General features: G+C 37.9%; 2 protein-coding genes across 3 annotated transcripts in view; both read left to right on the forward strand.

Annotated features, from left to right (window-relative positions):
• LOC140142985 (organic cation transporter protein-like) overlaps positions 1-16,516 on the forward strand; it is a 52,878-nt gene that overhangs the window by 20,519 nt on the left and 15,843 nt on the right. Inside the window, exon 1 of one of the 2 annotated variants that reach the window (XM_072165010.1) lies at positions 13,582-14,497. The exons of the other annotated variant lie outside the window; for it this stretch is intronic. Coding sequence (XP_072021111.1) covers positions 14,084-14,497 — 414 coding nt within the window. The 5' untranslated portion in view covers positions 13,582-14,083. Of the gene's footprint in view, positions 1-13,581; positions 14,498-16,516 lie in introns of those variants that run through there. 2 annotated transcript variants of the gene reach the window in all.
• On the forward strand, positions 890-11,474 carry LOC140142936 (organic cation transporter protein-like). The gene is made up of 6 exons (XM_072164963.1): positions 890-994; positions 2,162-2,250; positions 3,507-3,715; positions 5,619-5,727; positions 10,331-10,539; positions 11,115-11,474. Exons 1-6 carry the CDS (start codon positions 890-892, stop codon positions 11,231-11,233), a joined length of 840 nt encoding a protein of 279 aa, XP_072021064.1. The 3' UTR covers positions 11,234-11,474.

The following is a 16,516-nucleotide window of genomic DNA, read 5'->3' on the forward strand; positions in this document are numbered from 1 at the left end:
ATGGCCGATTTGTGAACAACTGATTGGGGTGAATTTCTGGTAACTCTGGTTTTTATTGTGTCACCAACTTTTATGGTGTCACCAACAAAACTGAGGCAGAGAAAATTTGTGACACCACAAGAAAAAAAATTGGTTTTGATATTTACATTGTCAGCATTGCTACTGCAGACATTTGGGAGTGCGTGGGAGACAAAATTTTTCAATGCATACATCAATGGTTTAATACAAGAAAACATACAAATCTGCACTTAATTCTTGATTAAACAAATTCATCAGGATCGGTAGTTTCAACAACCACTGTTGTCTTTGTCAACACTTGATTGACAAAGCGTCCCTCTAGCGTTGGTTGTCAGTAGATTGCAGTCACTCCTCATCAAGTGTTGACAAAGACAACAGTGGTTGTTGAAACGTACACAGTAAGTACATTTACTTGGATCAGATACTACGAACTGTGGTTACTAGTGCACTTAATTCTGATTGACATAATCCATTTTTTCTTAAAGCCATAATGTACAATCTTAAACATGATATTTTTAAACCTTATTTTTTGGCCTATTCGTCATGTTTACACATGCCCCAACTTACACCTAAATGGAATCAATCAGGTCAACAGAACAATGTTGACATATTGTATCAGACAGTAAGTCTCCCCTACTTTTACCTTAAACGGCCTAAGTAGCCGGGGTTTCTTTCACTTTACCTTGTTATTTCGTTTAAAACGAATAGAAACATTTCCGCATTCTGAGCATACTGAGTAAAGAATAAAAAAATAAAATTTGATGGAAATCGTACATATGGCTTTAATTGAGTAGATAGGGCTTTCTCTTTCCAAACAAGAACTTTTTTTGCTTACAGGGTGCTGTGTGAATCACCACGTTGGCTTATCAGCATGGGGAGATACGAGAAGGCTGAAATGATTTTACGCAAAGCAGCTAAAGAGAATAAAGCTGAGCTACCTGAAAAGCTGTTTGATGAGCACGAGCACATTCAAATGGTAAATTATTCATACATTCCTGGCCATGGTATAGGTGAACCTCATTGGACTCCCGAATTAGGGGCAAATTGGGCACAAATTATTACCGGTCCCAATAATTATTCAACTGACAATTTCCCACAATCCCCCCCCCCAATCGTCTTGGCAATCAGTAAACTGACAAACAGCATTTGACCTCCACACTCACCATATTTAACCACTGGCCCATCACCGAGAAGTGGAGATTCAAATTTTATATTATAATTAAACTTTTAAATCATTTTAAAAAGTAAAAGGAAACAGTTTGGTCTCCACTGAAAACCCACCCATCGATATACCAAAATCGTTGAAAAGGTACCCCTTAGCACATCATCCCCCTTATACCTCAACCAGGGAGAACCCCCTCCGAGAGATACTTACTGGTGGCCTTGTATTATTTCATCATGATATCAAGGAGCATTATGATTATGACGCCTTTACCGTGGCTCATTAGAATCGTCTTGCTTAAATGTTAAGAAGCCTCAGTGGCAGTTGAGATTGGATTAAGCACTTCCTTTCTCTTGACCCAAAGGCTGACAGTAAAATTGTTAACTTGATTGTTGGGAGTGGCCTTCTTTTCCTTGTTCTTTGTCTTTAAATCTGTTTCTCACTTCTCTTTCCATACATCTCTTTCCATGCTTATATAGGCTTTTTAGTTTGGCTTGAGCATTTGTTTGAGCCTGGTCCCATCAGGACCCAAACGTGTCTCCAGACGGAGCGACCGTTTAAACAAACACACCTGATCTCCTCTATCAGCTTCTACCGATTGAAGCTTCATACATTCTCCCACATGGGATCATTTCTCACATTCTCAGCCGGTACTAGGTATTTGGAATGCCGTACCAGGAAGTTTATACCAGGCTGTGTACAGCAACAGGCGAGAAATTAATCATATCAATGTATCAAAATATCGGGACTACCATAATAATTTTGTAATTAAAGAAATGGAGCTCAGACAAACTGGCATTATAATAAAGGAGAGAAAAAATCAGAACCGTTCGGATTCGAACCAGCGTGCAAGTCATATTGACTGATGTTCTGCCAGGACACAGCAGATAGGCCGCCCTCTCTAATTATAATAATTTTGTGTTTGAAAGTCCTCTCCTACTATATCATACCAATGCTTATTTTGTATATTACGTTTGACAGCAAGCAGAAAAAGGCCGACAAGGGAACACCGATGGATCTTTTAGGACACCAAACCTGAGATGTAAGACTCTCAATCTATTTTACAATTGGTAAGCGTCAATTTTTACGTTATAAGTAAACTTTTAAGTCATTTTAGAAGAAAATAGTTTTCAATAAACAAGACGATTCTTAGGAGTCATATCGAAAAGGCGTCATAATGCTCCTTGATATGTCATGATGAAATCCGGGGATGAAATAATATGAGGCCACTTCATACTGATATCCCAGTAGAATCTCCCGAAGCCGGTTCTCCCTGATTGAAGGAAAACGGGGATGTGACACGGCTTTGGGTACCTATTCAACGATTCAATCGATGGGTAGGTTTTTAAATGGGGACGAATGCGACCAATTGGGCGCATTATTCAAAAGTGTCCCACAAAGCGCCCAATTAGGGTAAATTACGGTTGTTTTGGTGAAAAATTGGGATAATGGTGGTTGGCAAAAACAGCAAAATGCAAATTTGTCGAGGCCCCTCCCCCCTTGAATCTTTTGATTTGGACAATAACTGATTTCTATCCCTAAATATTCGTCATTTTTTTTACAAATTTTACAAATTAATGAGGCGTCAAATTATATAATGAAAACATCTTCCGCAACAAAAAATATATTTCGGATTGGTGTTTTGTTGAACGACTCAAGAGCAATGGCGCATGTAAAGCTAAACTTTTTGTGCTTGGTGTACACCTTACTTATGAGGATGCACTTTTTTTTTGTTGGTGGGGTAGACTTCTCCGTAGTCCACTGGCCCATTGTGCATACTCTGGCTATTACATTTAATTTGTGCACATTTGATAGATTTTCACATCTGATCTTTTCAGTTACCGTACTCCCTCTATTTGTTAGCTTCCCAAGTTGACTACTTAAGATTACGGTAAAACTCCTTAACATGCTTAAAATGGCTGTCTATGGATAAGATTGTCGGATTTCTGGCCTACTAAAATTGGCAATGATGAATGATGTAATGCATCTTTAATTGTATCTGGCTTCTGATTGGTCGCCCAGATCTCGTTATGGTTTAAATCCTCTAATGTCATTATAGATAACATTAGTGAACATGGTGTCCCAAGGGTGTTGAAAAACGGGGTTGAATAAAACCTGGGCCCATCTGAGCTAAGAGTGTATAGTATATTGTATCTGCTTCTGTAAAATGTCTTTGAAATGGCCATTGCATTTCATCTACGTACATTATACACACTTTCTGTAACAGGCTTGTTAATAACATGGTGTAACTGGTAATGTAAATTGCCTTTCAAATGGCCATTTCAAATATTCATGTGCGAACATTTACACACACTTTCTGTAACAGGTTTGTTAATAACATGGTATACTACGGACTTTCCCTAAGTACATCCGGTCTTGGTGTTAATGCATACTTGGCAGCCTTCGTGTCTGGTGCAGTTGAAATTCCCGCCTATCTCTCCTGTTGGTTCATCTTGGATAGATTCGGCAGACGACTACCTATATCCACCTACTTGCTGGTGGCTGGAGTGGCTTGCATTATCAGTACTTTCTTCCGTAAGACCATTATTGCCTAGCTAAACCCCCCCAGCTAGGGTCTGTTTTCAAGTGAGTTTCTTCCGCTGGCAACAGATGAACTCTTTATGCACTCTGTGCATGTGGGCATGTACCATAAATGGAAACTTGATAATGCTAAATGCTAACCCATAAGGGCCCATAAAATTTGACTGGTTCACCTCTGGTTACCCAGCTGGAGGGTTTACACCCCCAGCTAGGTATTCTAATCTATCCGATGCTTCTTTCCCAACTAGGTATTCTAATGCTATCCGATTCGGCTTCTTTACCTAGCTGGTTGGTTTTCAACCCCCCGAGCTAGGTACTGTTTTTCTATCCGATTCCTCTTCTTTCTTTCTTTCTTACCTAGCTGGGGGTTTACACCCCCCAGCTAGGTACTGTAATGCTATCCGATCTTTCCTCTTCTTTCTGGCAATAACTTCAAAATGCTTCTCCTCCTACAGGTTACACCCTACAATTACGTAACTTGCACATATGCATTGGTTATATCCAGCGCCCATAGGGTCTAAACAGAATTGGGGCAAATGGTCATTAAGGGTGCATTTCCTGTATTTAACCAAATACTTCCAAAATGCTTCTTCTGCCACATATTATATAGTACAATGATGTAATTTGCATTTATGCATCGGCTATACCCACGCCTAGAACTTGCATACAGAATTGGGGGCAAAGGTCATTAAAGGGGCAAAATCTTACAAGTGCATTATCTGGACATCTGTAAGGGGTATGAGGCTCCAACTCGGTGACAACAAATCTCATGTCCAGGGAACAATTTGAACAGGTCAGGTCAAAGGTCATGCAGAGGTCAAATTTTAGAAATGAATTTCCTGGACATCTGTAAAGGGTACAGGGCTCAGACTTGGTGACAACAAACTTAATAATCAGGGGACATTTTGGAACACTTTGCAGGAATCAGGTCAAAGGTTATCTGGGGTCAAATTTTATAATTTCATTTTCTGGATATCTGTAAGGGTTATGGGGCCCAAACTCTGTGACAACATATCTCAAGATCAGGGGAACATTTTGCAGGGGTCAGGTCAAAGGTCATGCAGAGGTCAAATCTTATAAATTTATTTTCTGGACATCTGTAAGGGTACGGGGCTCAAACTTGGTGACAACAAACTTGATGACCAGGGGAACATATTTGGAACATTTTGCAGGGGTCAGATCAAAGGTCATCTGGGGTCAAATATCAAAATTGCATTTTCTGGACATCTGTAAGGAATACGGGACTCAAACTCGGTGACAACAAACCTCATGACCAGGGAAAATTTTTGGAACATTTTGCAGGGGTCAGATACCTCCACAACACCAACATGCCCCAGCTAGGTTTGTGGTCTATGACCACCATTTGCCACTAGTTTTATATTTACTATCAGAAATGAGTCATAGTAAGTTCCCCTGAGTAAGTTATTAGTTCACGGCGTGACCACGATTTGGAAGTGGGATGGGGTAGAAAGGCTTTGAAACATGTGTGTTCCCGGCCCATGCGTTCTCACTCCATAGCGGCAACAAAGGTGCAATATCTCGCTTTATAAAATTAAACACAAGCACAAAGGCTATAAAACATTACAAGTGTGAGCGCCGTCCCTGACCCACAAAGGACATGTGTAATAAATGGCTTTATAAATAAAGTACAAAAGATATCAGAATGATTGCAATATCTACCTTTGACAATTTTCTAGTACACGGCTCTCCCGTAAAGTACAAAATATATTGAGATGATCGTAATGTACCTGTTGAAACATTACTCGTGTGAACGCCCCGGGTGAACGCCTTTGCTCTCAAAAAAGGTTATCTTATGGCATCAAAGCGTAGATACGATATTAGATCACGTATTATTATTTCATTTTACATGTTGGCTTTTTCTTGCGTTGCCTTGCAGCACCAGGAGTAGGTCGTACTATAGTGGCAATGATTGGCAAGTTTGCTGTCACGGCGTCATTTAGTGTGGTCTATATATTCTCAGCTGAAATTTACCCAACACCGGTGAGGTAAGAATTCTTACTTGGATTGATTTATTTATATATATATATATATATATACCACGTCACATATAAGCTTGTATAATACTTCAGAGAGTCTTCTGGAATTGTTTGCTGAATAAGTCAACGGATAGGTATACGAGCATTGTAAATAATTACGATCACTGCTTGTCTGCAAGAACATTGTCAGTTCAATGTACCTTTCAATTTGTTGGGAGAGCGAGTTGGCGCAGCGGTAGTTCCCTCGCCTTGCACCACTGAGGTCCCGGGTTCAAGCCCCGGCCGTGCCCAAGGACTGTATGTGCATTTGGTTTATCCCGATTCCATACTCGCTCTCGCAGGTTTTCCCGGGATCTCCGGTTTCCTCCTGCTTTCAAAAAATCGGTGATTAGTTGTTTGGTTATCAAAAACTTCCTTCACCCAATGGAATTTGGGGAGCTGCACAGATAATTGGTGGATGTCTGCGCCAAATTCGGCTGCAACTGGCCTAGATGATGCAATTTAATTGTGGTGATTCACCATGGCAGCGAAATTACAGCGCTTTGAATCCTTCAAGATCTGGCTGAAAAAAGGCGCTATATAACCCGAATTTTTTTATTAATTTTATTTGTTTCAGTTCGGCGTGTTAGTTGGGTATCTTTGCGTGAACTTGGGTTAAATACAATTTTGACCTAAGTTTTTGTTACCGGTATTCAATACAGACAGAGACCGGTATAGAAGCGTCTATTATGCCAAATGTTATCGGCATGCTCGAAGCAACATAATTATGATCAGTGTTTGGCGCCAGTTTTCAAACCACGGACGCTAAAGGGTTCCAGAAGTTGGTCGAAAGTTTGATTTTAAAATGTTACCTCATTCAGGTGAAATGTATTCCGAAAAAGAATGCCATACCCAAGTTGTACAATATTTTTGTAGAGGAATCCAAAAACATGCCAAATTGTTTATCTCATTAGGCATTGGGTTTGAGATTCTTCATCAGGTGACTAAAGTTGCTCCTGGAAGCATATCAAGTCTCGTTACCCTCAGAGTTTACACATCATACTGCAGTTACTATTCATGTTCTTATACACAATACACAGTGCTCTTACCATTGACGTGTGACCTCCAAAAACAGTGTATGTTAGAGGGATAGGGCATTGTCATTGAAATCAAAAAACAAACATAGGAGACAACAACATTTTGTGGTGGTCATGTTCTATACCAACCTAGAGATCATTTGGTTTATTTATAACGAATATCCTCTATGGGATTTCTTAAGTATCTCATACCAAAGAAAAATGCCTCTACACCAGACATTACCATAATCTGCGCATATTTAAAGGCACAATATTTCTTTATGACGTTATTATCATTCATATATAGAATATTTGATTCTTACATAATGTATCACATACATAATCCGCACTATTTGGCACCATATTTCCAACTCCATGGAAAGTACCCAACCTGACGCAACATGAACATAATCTGCGCTAATTGGCACCAATATCCTATGGAGTAAAAGCCTAAAAGCCGTGACAAACATAATCAGCGCTGTAATTGAGCCCAAAAGATCCCAAAACGCAGACAAAACAATCACGCGCATTAAATTGAAAGGCCATCCCATTTGGAATTCTTATCGTGTGTATTTTATAACACCCAATTCCATACTTTACACACATGTATTAAAGGTTACATGTAGTTACTATTGAAAATATATTCGATTTCAAATAATGACCATGTCATTTGCCATGATTTGTCATAAATGCATATAATTAATGCAGAATATCATTGAAAGCCGAAAAATAACTGCACGTATGCGTCTTCTTTTATAGACATGAAAAGTTTTGCTTCAATCATTTCATGTATTTATTTCCCATAGGTACAGTTAATTGGTATATATTTACCACAATGACTAGGAAACTGTTGACATACATGTACCAGGCTTATGTCTTTAACTTCAACAACCATTTTTGACTTGTTTTGTTTTTTTGATTATGCAGTAAACATGGTAGACAGTGGTAAAGTGCTTTTTCTTTAACTTTGGCTACTTTTTGATTTTATGATAAAGTGCCTACTTGACGCCGACAGAAACATTCTCTTTTGTGGAATTATTTAGCTTACATATTTTCAGACTTTAGAATTTGCTATGAATTCAAAGTCATATCAAACTTACTTTGAACTTGTTGACTTATTACTTTATTTCTATACAGCTGGTTCTCATTTCCCTTGTGAACCATTTTTCTCCAGTGTTTTGCGCTGGGAGACATCTTAGTTTAACACGACCGCTCTATGCAGTGTTTAAGGCTCAAGTATATACAATTGAAAGCTTTTAGACTTGAACTTGAATACAAAATTATAATCACTTGCTGACTTGCGAGTTATTATCTTATCTGTGTCCCCACTTGTTATGATAAACATGCTTTATTAAACATAAGCCATTCAATTAATTTCAATTAAGCCTGCTAAGGCTTGATAATATTTACTTCAATTCTTATGTTATGCATGAATTCGAAGTTACCTCATTTTGTGAACATTTGACATTTATTGTGATATTTCTGTATATACAATTGAAAGCTTTTAGACTTGAACTTGAATTCACAATTATAATCACTTGCTGACTTGCGAGTTATTATCTAATCCGTGTCCCACTTGTTATGATAAACATGTTTTATTAATCATGTTAAGCCATTAAATGAACTTCAATTAAGCTTGCAAGGCTTGATTATATTTACTTCAATTCTTATATTGTTATGCATGAATTCGAAGTGAACATTTGACATTTATTATGATATTTCTGTTTCAAATGATTACCTTGAAAACGTTTAACGCTCTGATAAAACATTTAATGCTCGTGTTAATTTAAACCGCATAATTTAGCATTAAAACATGTTTTCGTAAAACTTAAAACCAATTGATTATTCTTACTTACTTTCCGCTAAAACATGTAAACTTATATATACATGACTCACTGTTACTTTACTTTCACTTAACATGTACATTTATTGGGCGTGGAGGGTGGGTTTTTCAATAGAAGTTGATCTCTCGATGATAAAACATGATGTGAGTCAAAAACCCATTTGCATTTGACCAGCTACATTATGCCAAGTGATTGGTTGTATCATAGCAACAACAAAAACCTCTAACAAAACCATTATGCTTGCATTATAACCATGCACCTGTTTTAACATGGGTGAACGCATATCTGAAATCACTGATGTGCATAACTCCAAGTGGATGAACGGCTTAACCCATATTATACACAAGGGTAAAAACCCATTTATACGCCTGGCCAAAAATTTTTCTCCCCATTGACAATTTGGTTTTAATTCGACTTCGCTTATTTAAAAACCATTGCCTAGTTAACGTCGCTGTATGAAAAATAACCGGCCATTATTTTTGTACTCTCTGAAATTCTAGAAAATATAGTTTTGTAACATGTCCTAAATTTTTAGCTAATTTAGATGTTTGGAAATATTCGCACTTTGGTGTTTTAGTAAGGAAGGGCACGGCATAGCCTGCAAAATTCCCTGTGTAAATCGAATGCAACTTTTAGTGACTACACTCACTTGTGGACCACTCTCCGAAGGGCATTAAAGCTAAACCACTTGACGGATATTTTTTGTACTTGCTGTCAATCAAGAATAATGAACACATTACACGTGGGCTAATAACTGAGTAGGTGGGGCATCTGCAAATGTTCGTACCTCCATTATGTAAATGACAGATAACAGCAAAAATAACTCCCATATCTGTCCATAACTTTGGTCAGTGGAGCGAGTCAGGGGATTTCAAGTGGGTGATTATTAGCTATTTTTGATATCGTATTTGGGCTAGACTATGCCATAGTCGAATTTTATTAAAATATGTATAAGTATTCAATAGTAAAATGGTCATAAAGAGTTAAAAATATCAGATGATTAGTGACAATAAAAGTAATTGAATGCAACATTATCTTGCATAATTATAATGGCTCACTTTAATACTGAACAATTCTGATTTTGGAATCTACCAGTTAATTGATAGCGAACCCCGAAAATTCGACTATGGACTTTGAATTGTAAGCAGAACTTTACCCCTGGACTTTGCTCTCTAAAACACACTGTCAAGCATACTTGTTTATCAGTCCATTAACCACAAGTACGCGCTTGATGTTTGATGAGAGATTAACTTTCGCGTCAACACAAAAGCGCCGCAAATACCACAGACAGTTGTGTACGGTGTAGTTAATGGTAATGGCGCGGGCCCAGAAGATTTAAACCATAGCGAGATATGGGCGACCAATCACAAGGCAGATCCATTTAAAGATGCATTACATCATGGCCAATTTTAGTTGGAGAGTTAGGCCAGAAATGAGCCTAACTCTTCATAGAGACACGTGTTAAAAATCTTAACCGCAAGGCAAAGTCAGTCTATATTTCGGCATACGTGCATGTGGAAGATGGGCCATTATCGATTGATTTTGCTGGAGTAATTTCCTGTTAATCAGGTTTAATTACTGCAACTTTTAGTGACTACACTCACTTGTTTCGACCAACAATACCTCATCTACCTTTAACAATAAATGATTCGGATAAATCTGTTTCTATTGCTGATTAATTATTTCGCTTTTTCCAATAATGACAATACACAGGAGTATCGGCATGGGCATGTCATCTATGTGTGCTCGTATCAGTGGTGTTATTGCTCCCTTCATCTTGATACTTGGTAACTATTGGGAACAACTTCCGTTTGTTATCTTTGGAGCCAATTCTATTATAGCTGGACTTCTAGCGTTATTTCTTCCGGAGACACATGGGACGAATTTGCCAGAGACATTAGTGGAGGGAGAGGAATTCGGCAGTAAGTATAGGTCCTCTTATACTGTAGACTCTGAAAAAAAGAGGTCTATGGTCCACTCATGTTTTATGTGGGATTAGCCAGGGATCATTACTTGACTGAGTTGGAGCAGAGTCCAGAAAGTCAGGGTGTGTGTAATTAATGGAGTGGGTTGGGCTCTGGCTTTCGTGTGTTTTTCCTTATTTCTTTTCTTTCGCACCTATTATGGATCCACCATTAGTGTGTTTTGCCCCCCCCACTCAAATGACCGAAACATGACCTTAAAGAACCCTCTTCCATTCCCAAATCAAAAACCAACTCACAAACTACCAATCTCCTTAATTACCTATAATTTAATAACTTCAAAATTCAAATAACAAAATGAAAATTGCCCCCCGAAAAAAAATTATACAACAACACAAAATGCACAAAACAAATTTGTTCTTTAGCCTTGCAGTTATAAGGCCGCTTCAAGTGTGTTTTTCAAAATGATTTAAAGCACACTTTTGAATCAAACGAACACGAATCATCTCACACCGCAGTTTCTTCCTTGTATTACATTACAGTCTGTCTTACCAAAATATTCTTTTTTATTACAGAAAGCGAAAGAAGTATTTACACGTGTATCTCACGCTGTAGAGGTAAAGCAGATGATTTGAACTACAGACCTGATCCAACCAGAGATGATAATGATAACGGAAAACCTGTGCCTATATAACGAATTGGACATCGGTACTTTAATACAGATCTGTATATGAACAACCAACAAGTTTTACTTGACCATAAACATGATTTTAACAATAATTCTCGCAGGGCCGGATTTACCTTTTTGGGGGCCCTGGGCCAGGTTACAACTTGGAGGCCCAAACTCACTGTGTGGAAGGCATGTGCACTCAGGTTTTGGTTTAAATAAGATCTACAGTGGCGGCGGGAGCTTTACAATTTAGAGGGAAACGAGCATAGTTCATAGTTATTTTATTTCCATCATTAAAAAACATACAAAATAGAAAATAACAAAATACAATAAGATGGAGGAGGTACAACGAAAGGCTATAAGCCTGCGAAATGTTGACCCCCTATACAAAACTGAGAAAAATATTACCGTACAAAAATACTACCAAAAAACAAAGCCAAAACATATTTACTAAAAAACAGTACAAACATGTAGCAAGCAAGCTCAATAATCTTACAATACAATAGCAATTTCAATCAACAAGATTATAGATTAAATTTTTTAAATATTTATTACCACAAAAAATAAGCATTAGACTGTCTGAAGATAAAGGGCCAAATTGGCATATTGTTCTAGCAGATTTTAAATACAAGGGTAATTCATTCCAAAACTTTATGTATCGGCAATTGATAATCGCACTTATTTCTAGAAATTGTGTTACGTTACCTGTATACATATTGCGAGGCGTGTCCATACTAAGCGCCCCATGAATGTGTGCCATAAATAGCTTTCCCTCCCCTCAGCTTGCAAAAACTCTCCCTCCCCTTCGGCTGGCCAAAAAATTGCCCCCCCACCAATTTTACCCTCCCTAGGGGTCATAATTATTGCATAGCGCCAACATTGTCCTACAATGGATTTTTTGTAGCCACTCGTGTGAGTGGTACCCAGGGGCGCACCGAGCCACAGGTGCAAAATCTCCAAGTCATCCCGCTCACCCGCTGCTAAAATGACTTGACCGGGACAAATGGGCGGGAAGCTCGCAAAAATTTGCAATTTTAATGTTGAAATGGGCCATAATGGTTCAACACCACTAATTATCCATTACACGGTTTTCAATGGAAAATGGCTAATTTCGGGCGGCATTTTCTCATCATATTCAGAATTATCACAGTTAAGTGCCACAAATATCTAGAAAATAGATGATTTAGAATGATTAAAAACTCATCATATGGTTGCCAGTCTGATGAAGATGACAGATTATCATAGAAACGTCAATGAAAACGTGAGTAAATAGGCCTACATGTATACCATCTTTTTACTACTGGATTTAATATAATGAATATAATTAACTTTCAAAATAATTCATTTTCACTTGTTTTGATATTTATCTCCATTTGTTTGAATTTGGAATATTCTGGAGATTCATGGAGTATTCTGGAATGCTAAGTGATCAAGAAATTCATATCTAGTTACATTAGAAATTTCTGTTGGATATTACTATAATTGTCGGGAGTGCCCCCCCCCCCCCCAGCTTCTAGAACATTAGTGTGGTCCTGGTGGCGCTATTACAGTAACCATCTATACACACTAATATGAAATCTGATTGGTTTGTGTTGAAGTTATGTTTCGGCTATATTTCATAGGCGTAGATCCCGGGGGATGGGGGATAAGCCCCCCCCCCCCCATATTTTGCCAGGGGGATGATCCATACAATCATCCCCCCAATGTTGACGCCTGTATATGGGTTTCCAATCAAATTATCCCCATCATATTTGGCCATTTCAACCTAAAAAGAGCTAAATTTTTCGCGCTCCGCGCGAATTTATTCTACTTTTGTACAATATTTCACCAGTTTAGCTTTAATATTGCTGACTTCAAGAAATTTTTTCTAACCCCATCCCCCCCAATGGCGAAAAGAAATCTACGCCACTGCTATATTTAGATATGAGGTATACAGATGAATGACTGTGATTGGCTTGAGGTGATCTAATGAGATATTTTTAGAAATGTTGTAATATCCCATAAATAGTTAAGATTATTCTAGAATGATAATAAATGATATAAAGCCTAGATTGTGAATGATTGATGCAGCAGACCAGAGTTGTAAGAGGGAGCTCTGTGAAGCTTATTATATATAGCCAGTATTGGTACACAAGTTACCATTATTGTAAAGTCTTCAAACCAATCGATCTGAATTTTTTTTAATCCCATAGGAAAGTGGCCAAAACGGCTTGTCCCCCAATCAAACCCGGTCCCCCCGCATGATGGTTATTGCCCCCCCCTTATGATGACCCACGCTACGCCACTGCCGAGAGAGGAGCTTACGGTGAACATAAAAGATCATTTGGAAAACACTAGCAGAGCAGCTAGGATAGTGAGAGTCTTCAGGACCCCGGCCCCGTTGCAAGTGAAGTGACCCGACTTACTCATGTATTAGTTGCAAAATAATAATTGCAACAAAAGCCGGACAGCTTGCATTTCACCGCGTGCATGTGCAGCTAAAGACCCAATCATGTGATTAAATTAACAATTCCAATTGGTTAAACAGCTGCAAGTAGTTAACTGCACGTTTTGATATTCATGGCTTGCCATAAACGCACGTACAATAATGTGATACAATCCCAGAAGTTTTTAGGGTTAAAGGTGACTGAGTGAAAACAGATCTCCCCAAACTCTGCATGGAAAACTTGAAAACGGGCTCAGTGTCCAAGCATAATCATTATGTACTATATTGTCACTCGTAAACGTATTAACAACTTACACTAAACCCTCGGGCTATAATCTTGGCGGTCAAGTTTATCTACGTTCTAAGAAATCAAAACCGCGTGGTAATTTCTGGTAAAAATACATCCGTTATAATACTGGGTTTTTGTTTTTTAACTCCGAGCTTTCAATATGTTGCTGGATGAGATCTTGATCCAAATAGGTGAATATGGCCCTCTTCAGAGGCGCATATCTATGCTTATGAGTATTGTTGTAATACCAGTAGCGATGCATATTTTCGCACCAGTTTTTCAAAGCGCTGAATCCGAACATTGGTGTTCTACGAAGGACTATGATTTTGATTTCAATTGTACATCAATTGAACTTGATAACAAACAATGCATTGAGTTTATCAAGAATGTCACCATACCATCAAGTGTTAATAAGAAAGGCAAAGTGGTGTATGAGCAGTGTCAGAGATATAACTTAACTGGAGTTGAGATACGACAGTCTGAAATGAAAGAGATGAATGTGTCACAAACACAAGGATGCGACGCCGGCTGGGAGTTTGATCGCTCGCAGTATAAAACGACTACTGTACAAGACGTAAGTACATTAGGCCTACGTAGATAGGGCCTACAATGCTACACCAGTTTTAAGCTCAAATTTGTAAGGGTGTATAGGGTCACTCAATTGTGGGAAGATTAATGATAAAAATGAGCAGTTTTTGAGAAATGCTCGCATAATTATAGCAGGAGATGCAGTACATGTATGATGACCGTGAAGTTGCGGGTTTTTTGTTTGTTTCTTTCTTTGTTTTTGTTGTTGCTTCAAGTAAGTATAGAGGAGCTAGAGTATGCAGTTTCATAATCAGCCGGGTGCCAGGGCTAGGAGGCCACAAAGTTGTCAAAATTCTCCAAAAATGCCTGAAAGTTCCCCAAAGATGCGTAAGATTGTCATGACCTGTTTGTGCTGCATTGGAAAATTTTGGCCAAATGAAATCCGCGCCCACTTTACGCAGCTTGCGCGGAAGCTGAAGCAATTTTGAGTAATTTTGAAAACTTTTGAGCATCTTTTCATGCAGCAACTTTAAGCAATTTTGAAAATGTTAAGCAATTTTGAATAACTTTACGTGATTTTGAGGAACTTTAAATCAAGTTTGTGAAACACAATTTCGAGGAAGTTTGAAGCAAGTTTGTGAAACTTTCAATAACTTTGGGCAACTTCCCCTGTGACGTGGGGCCTGCTAGGAAATTGAGTTTCAAGGTCAAATGTCACACACGTGATTATATACTTGCGCAGGTGCTATTATTTGATTGGTGTGATTGAACTAACAGTGGTGATAGGCTATAAAAATTTCGACATTTCAGATACCTCAGGGGAGGGTCTTGTTTGAAGCAGAAATTTTCACAATGTTCTTCCTAAGGGACGCACCATTAGATTCTCAGGGTGGGGGTAGGAAGTTTTTCAAAAAAAAAAAAAAACTTCACCCACTACATGAGCAAAAAAACAAACTTTCCCCACCAACACTAAAAAAAAAAAAAAACCTTCCCCCACCTAACTGTGTATAAATGCATGAAATTAAATTTTCTTTCCCCGACCCCAACTTCCTACCCCCCTGAGTATCAAATGGTGCGTCCCTAATACGAAAATTGACTTCATTCAGGAACTGGAGATCTTTTATTAGTATTGACCTCTTGACCTGTTCTGTATTATCCACATTCTCGATATGCATTTTCCATCGTACAAAGCAATCACGTAGTAACAATGCACGTGATAACAATATTATAGTTGTATAGAAATAAATAAGACTAGAGGCAAATGGTGGTCTTAGACCACAAACCTAGCTGGGGCATGTTGGTGTTTTGGAGGTATCTGACCCCTGCAAAATGGTCCAAGAATGTTCCCCTTTGTTGTCACCGAGTTTGAGTCCCGTACTCCTTACATATGTCCAGAAAATGAAATTCAAGAGATGACCCCAGATAACCTTTGACCTGACCCAGCAAACACAAAACGTTTTTGACATCATTCGCAAAGGGTTAGAAAAGGTTGTCAGAAAACGTTTAAATGTCGGGTTATATAAAGGGTACATTAATGGTATAAAACGTTTTCATATCATTAAATAACATTTGTTGGTAATTTACTGCACAGCAAACACAAATGTTTTACATAAAACATTTAAATGTCGGGTTATATAAAGGGTATAAAAACGTTTTAATAACATTCCAAAAACATTTTTGAAAACTTGGTACAAATCATTCTAAATAGAATGTTATTTTGGGGTTGAAAAAATATTTTGCAAAATATGTTGGCCCAAAATATTTACAATAACGTTTTTAAAATGTTTTCATGACCTTTATATAACCCGACATTTAAATGTTATTAAAACGTTGTGTAAAAAACATTTTAAGAACATTTCTGTGTTTTCTGGGTGCAAATATTTTAACATAATGTTATTTAAGTGTTGACAAAATATTTGGCCAAAAATGTTTGCAAAAATAGTTTACAATGACATTTCGAAAACATTTTTAAAATATTGTTGTAGTGTGTTTTCATACAAAACGTTTTAAAACGATTTCAAGACCTTTATATAACCCGACATTTTAATGTTATTAAAACGTTTTG

The sequence above is a fragment of the Amphiura filiformis genome, chromosome 20 (assembly GCF_039555335.1).
Source record: "Amphiura filiformis chromosome 20, Afil_fr2py, whole genome shotgun sequence".
Lineage (NCBI taxonomy): Eukaryota > Metazoa > Echinodermata > Ophiuroidea > Amphilepidida > Amphiuridae > Amphiura > Amphiura filiformis.

Bases quoted from the DNA above. Each gene is read 5' to 3' on its own strand.
- LOC140142936 (XM_072164963.1), top strand. From the start codon at position 890: ATGGGGAGATACGAGAAGGCTGAAATGATTTTACGCAAAGCAGCTAAA. The intron at 5,728-10,330 runs GTAAGAATTCTT...GACAATACACAG, and splicing joins ATTTACCCAACACCGGTGAG to GAGTATCGGCATGGGCATGT. The intron at 10,540-11,114 runs GTAAGTATAGGT...TTTTTATTACAG, and splicing joins GGAGGGAGAGGAATTCGGCA to AAAGCGAAAGAAGTATTTAC.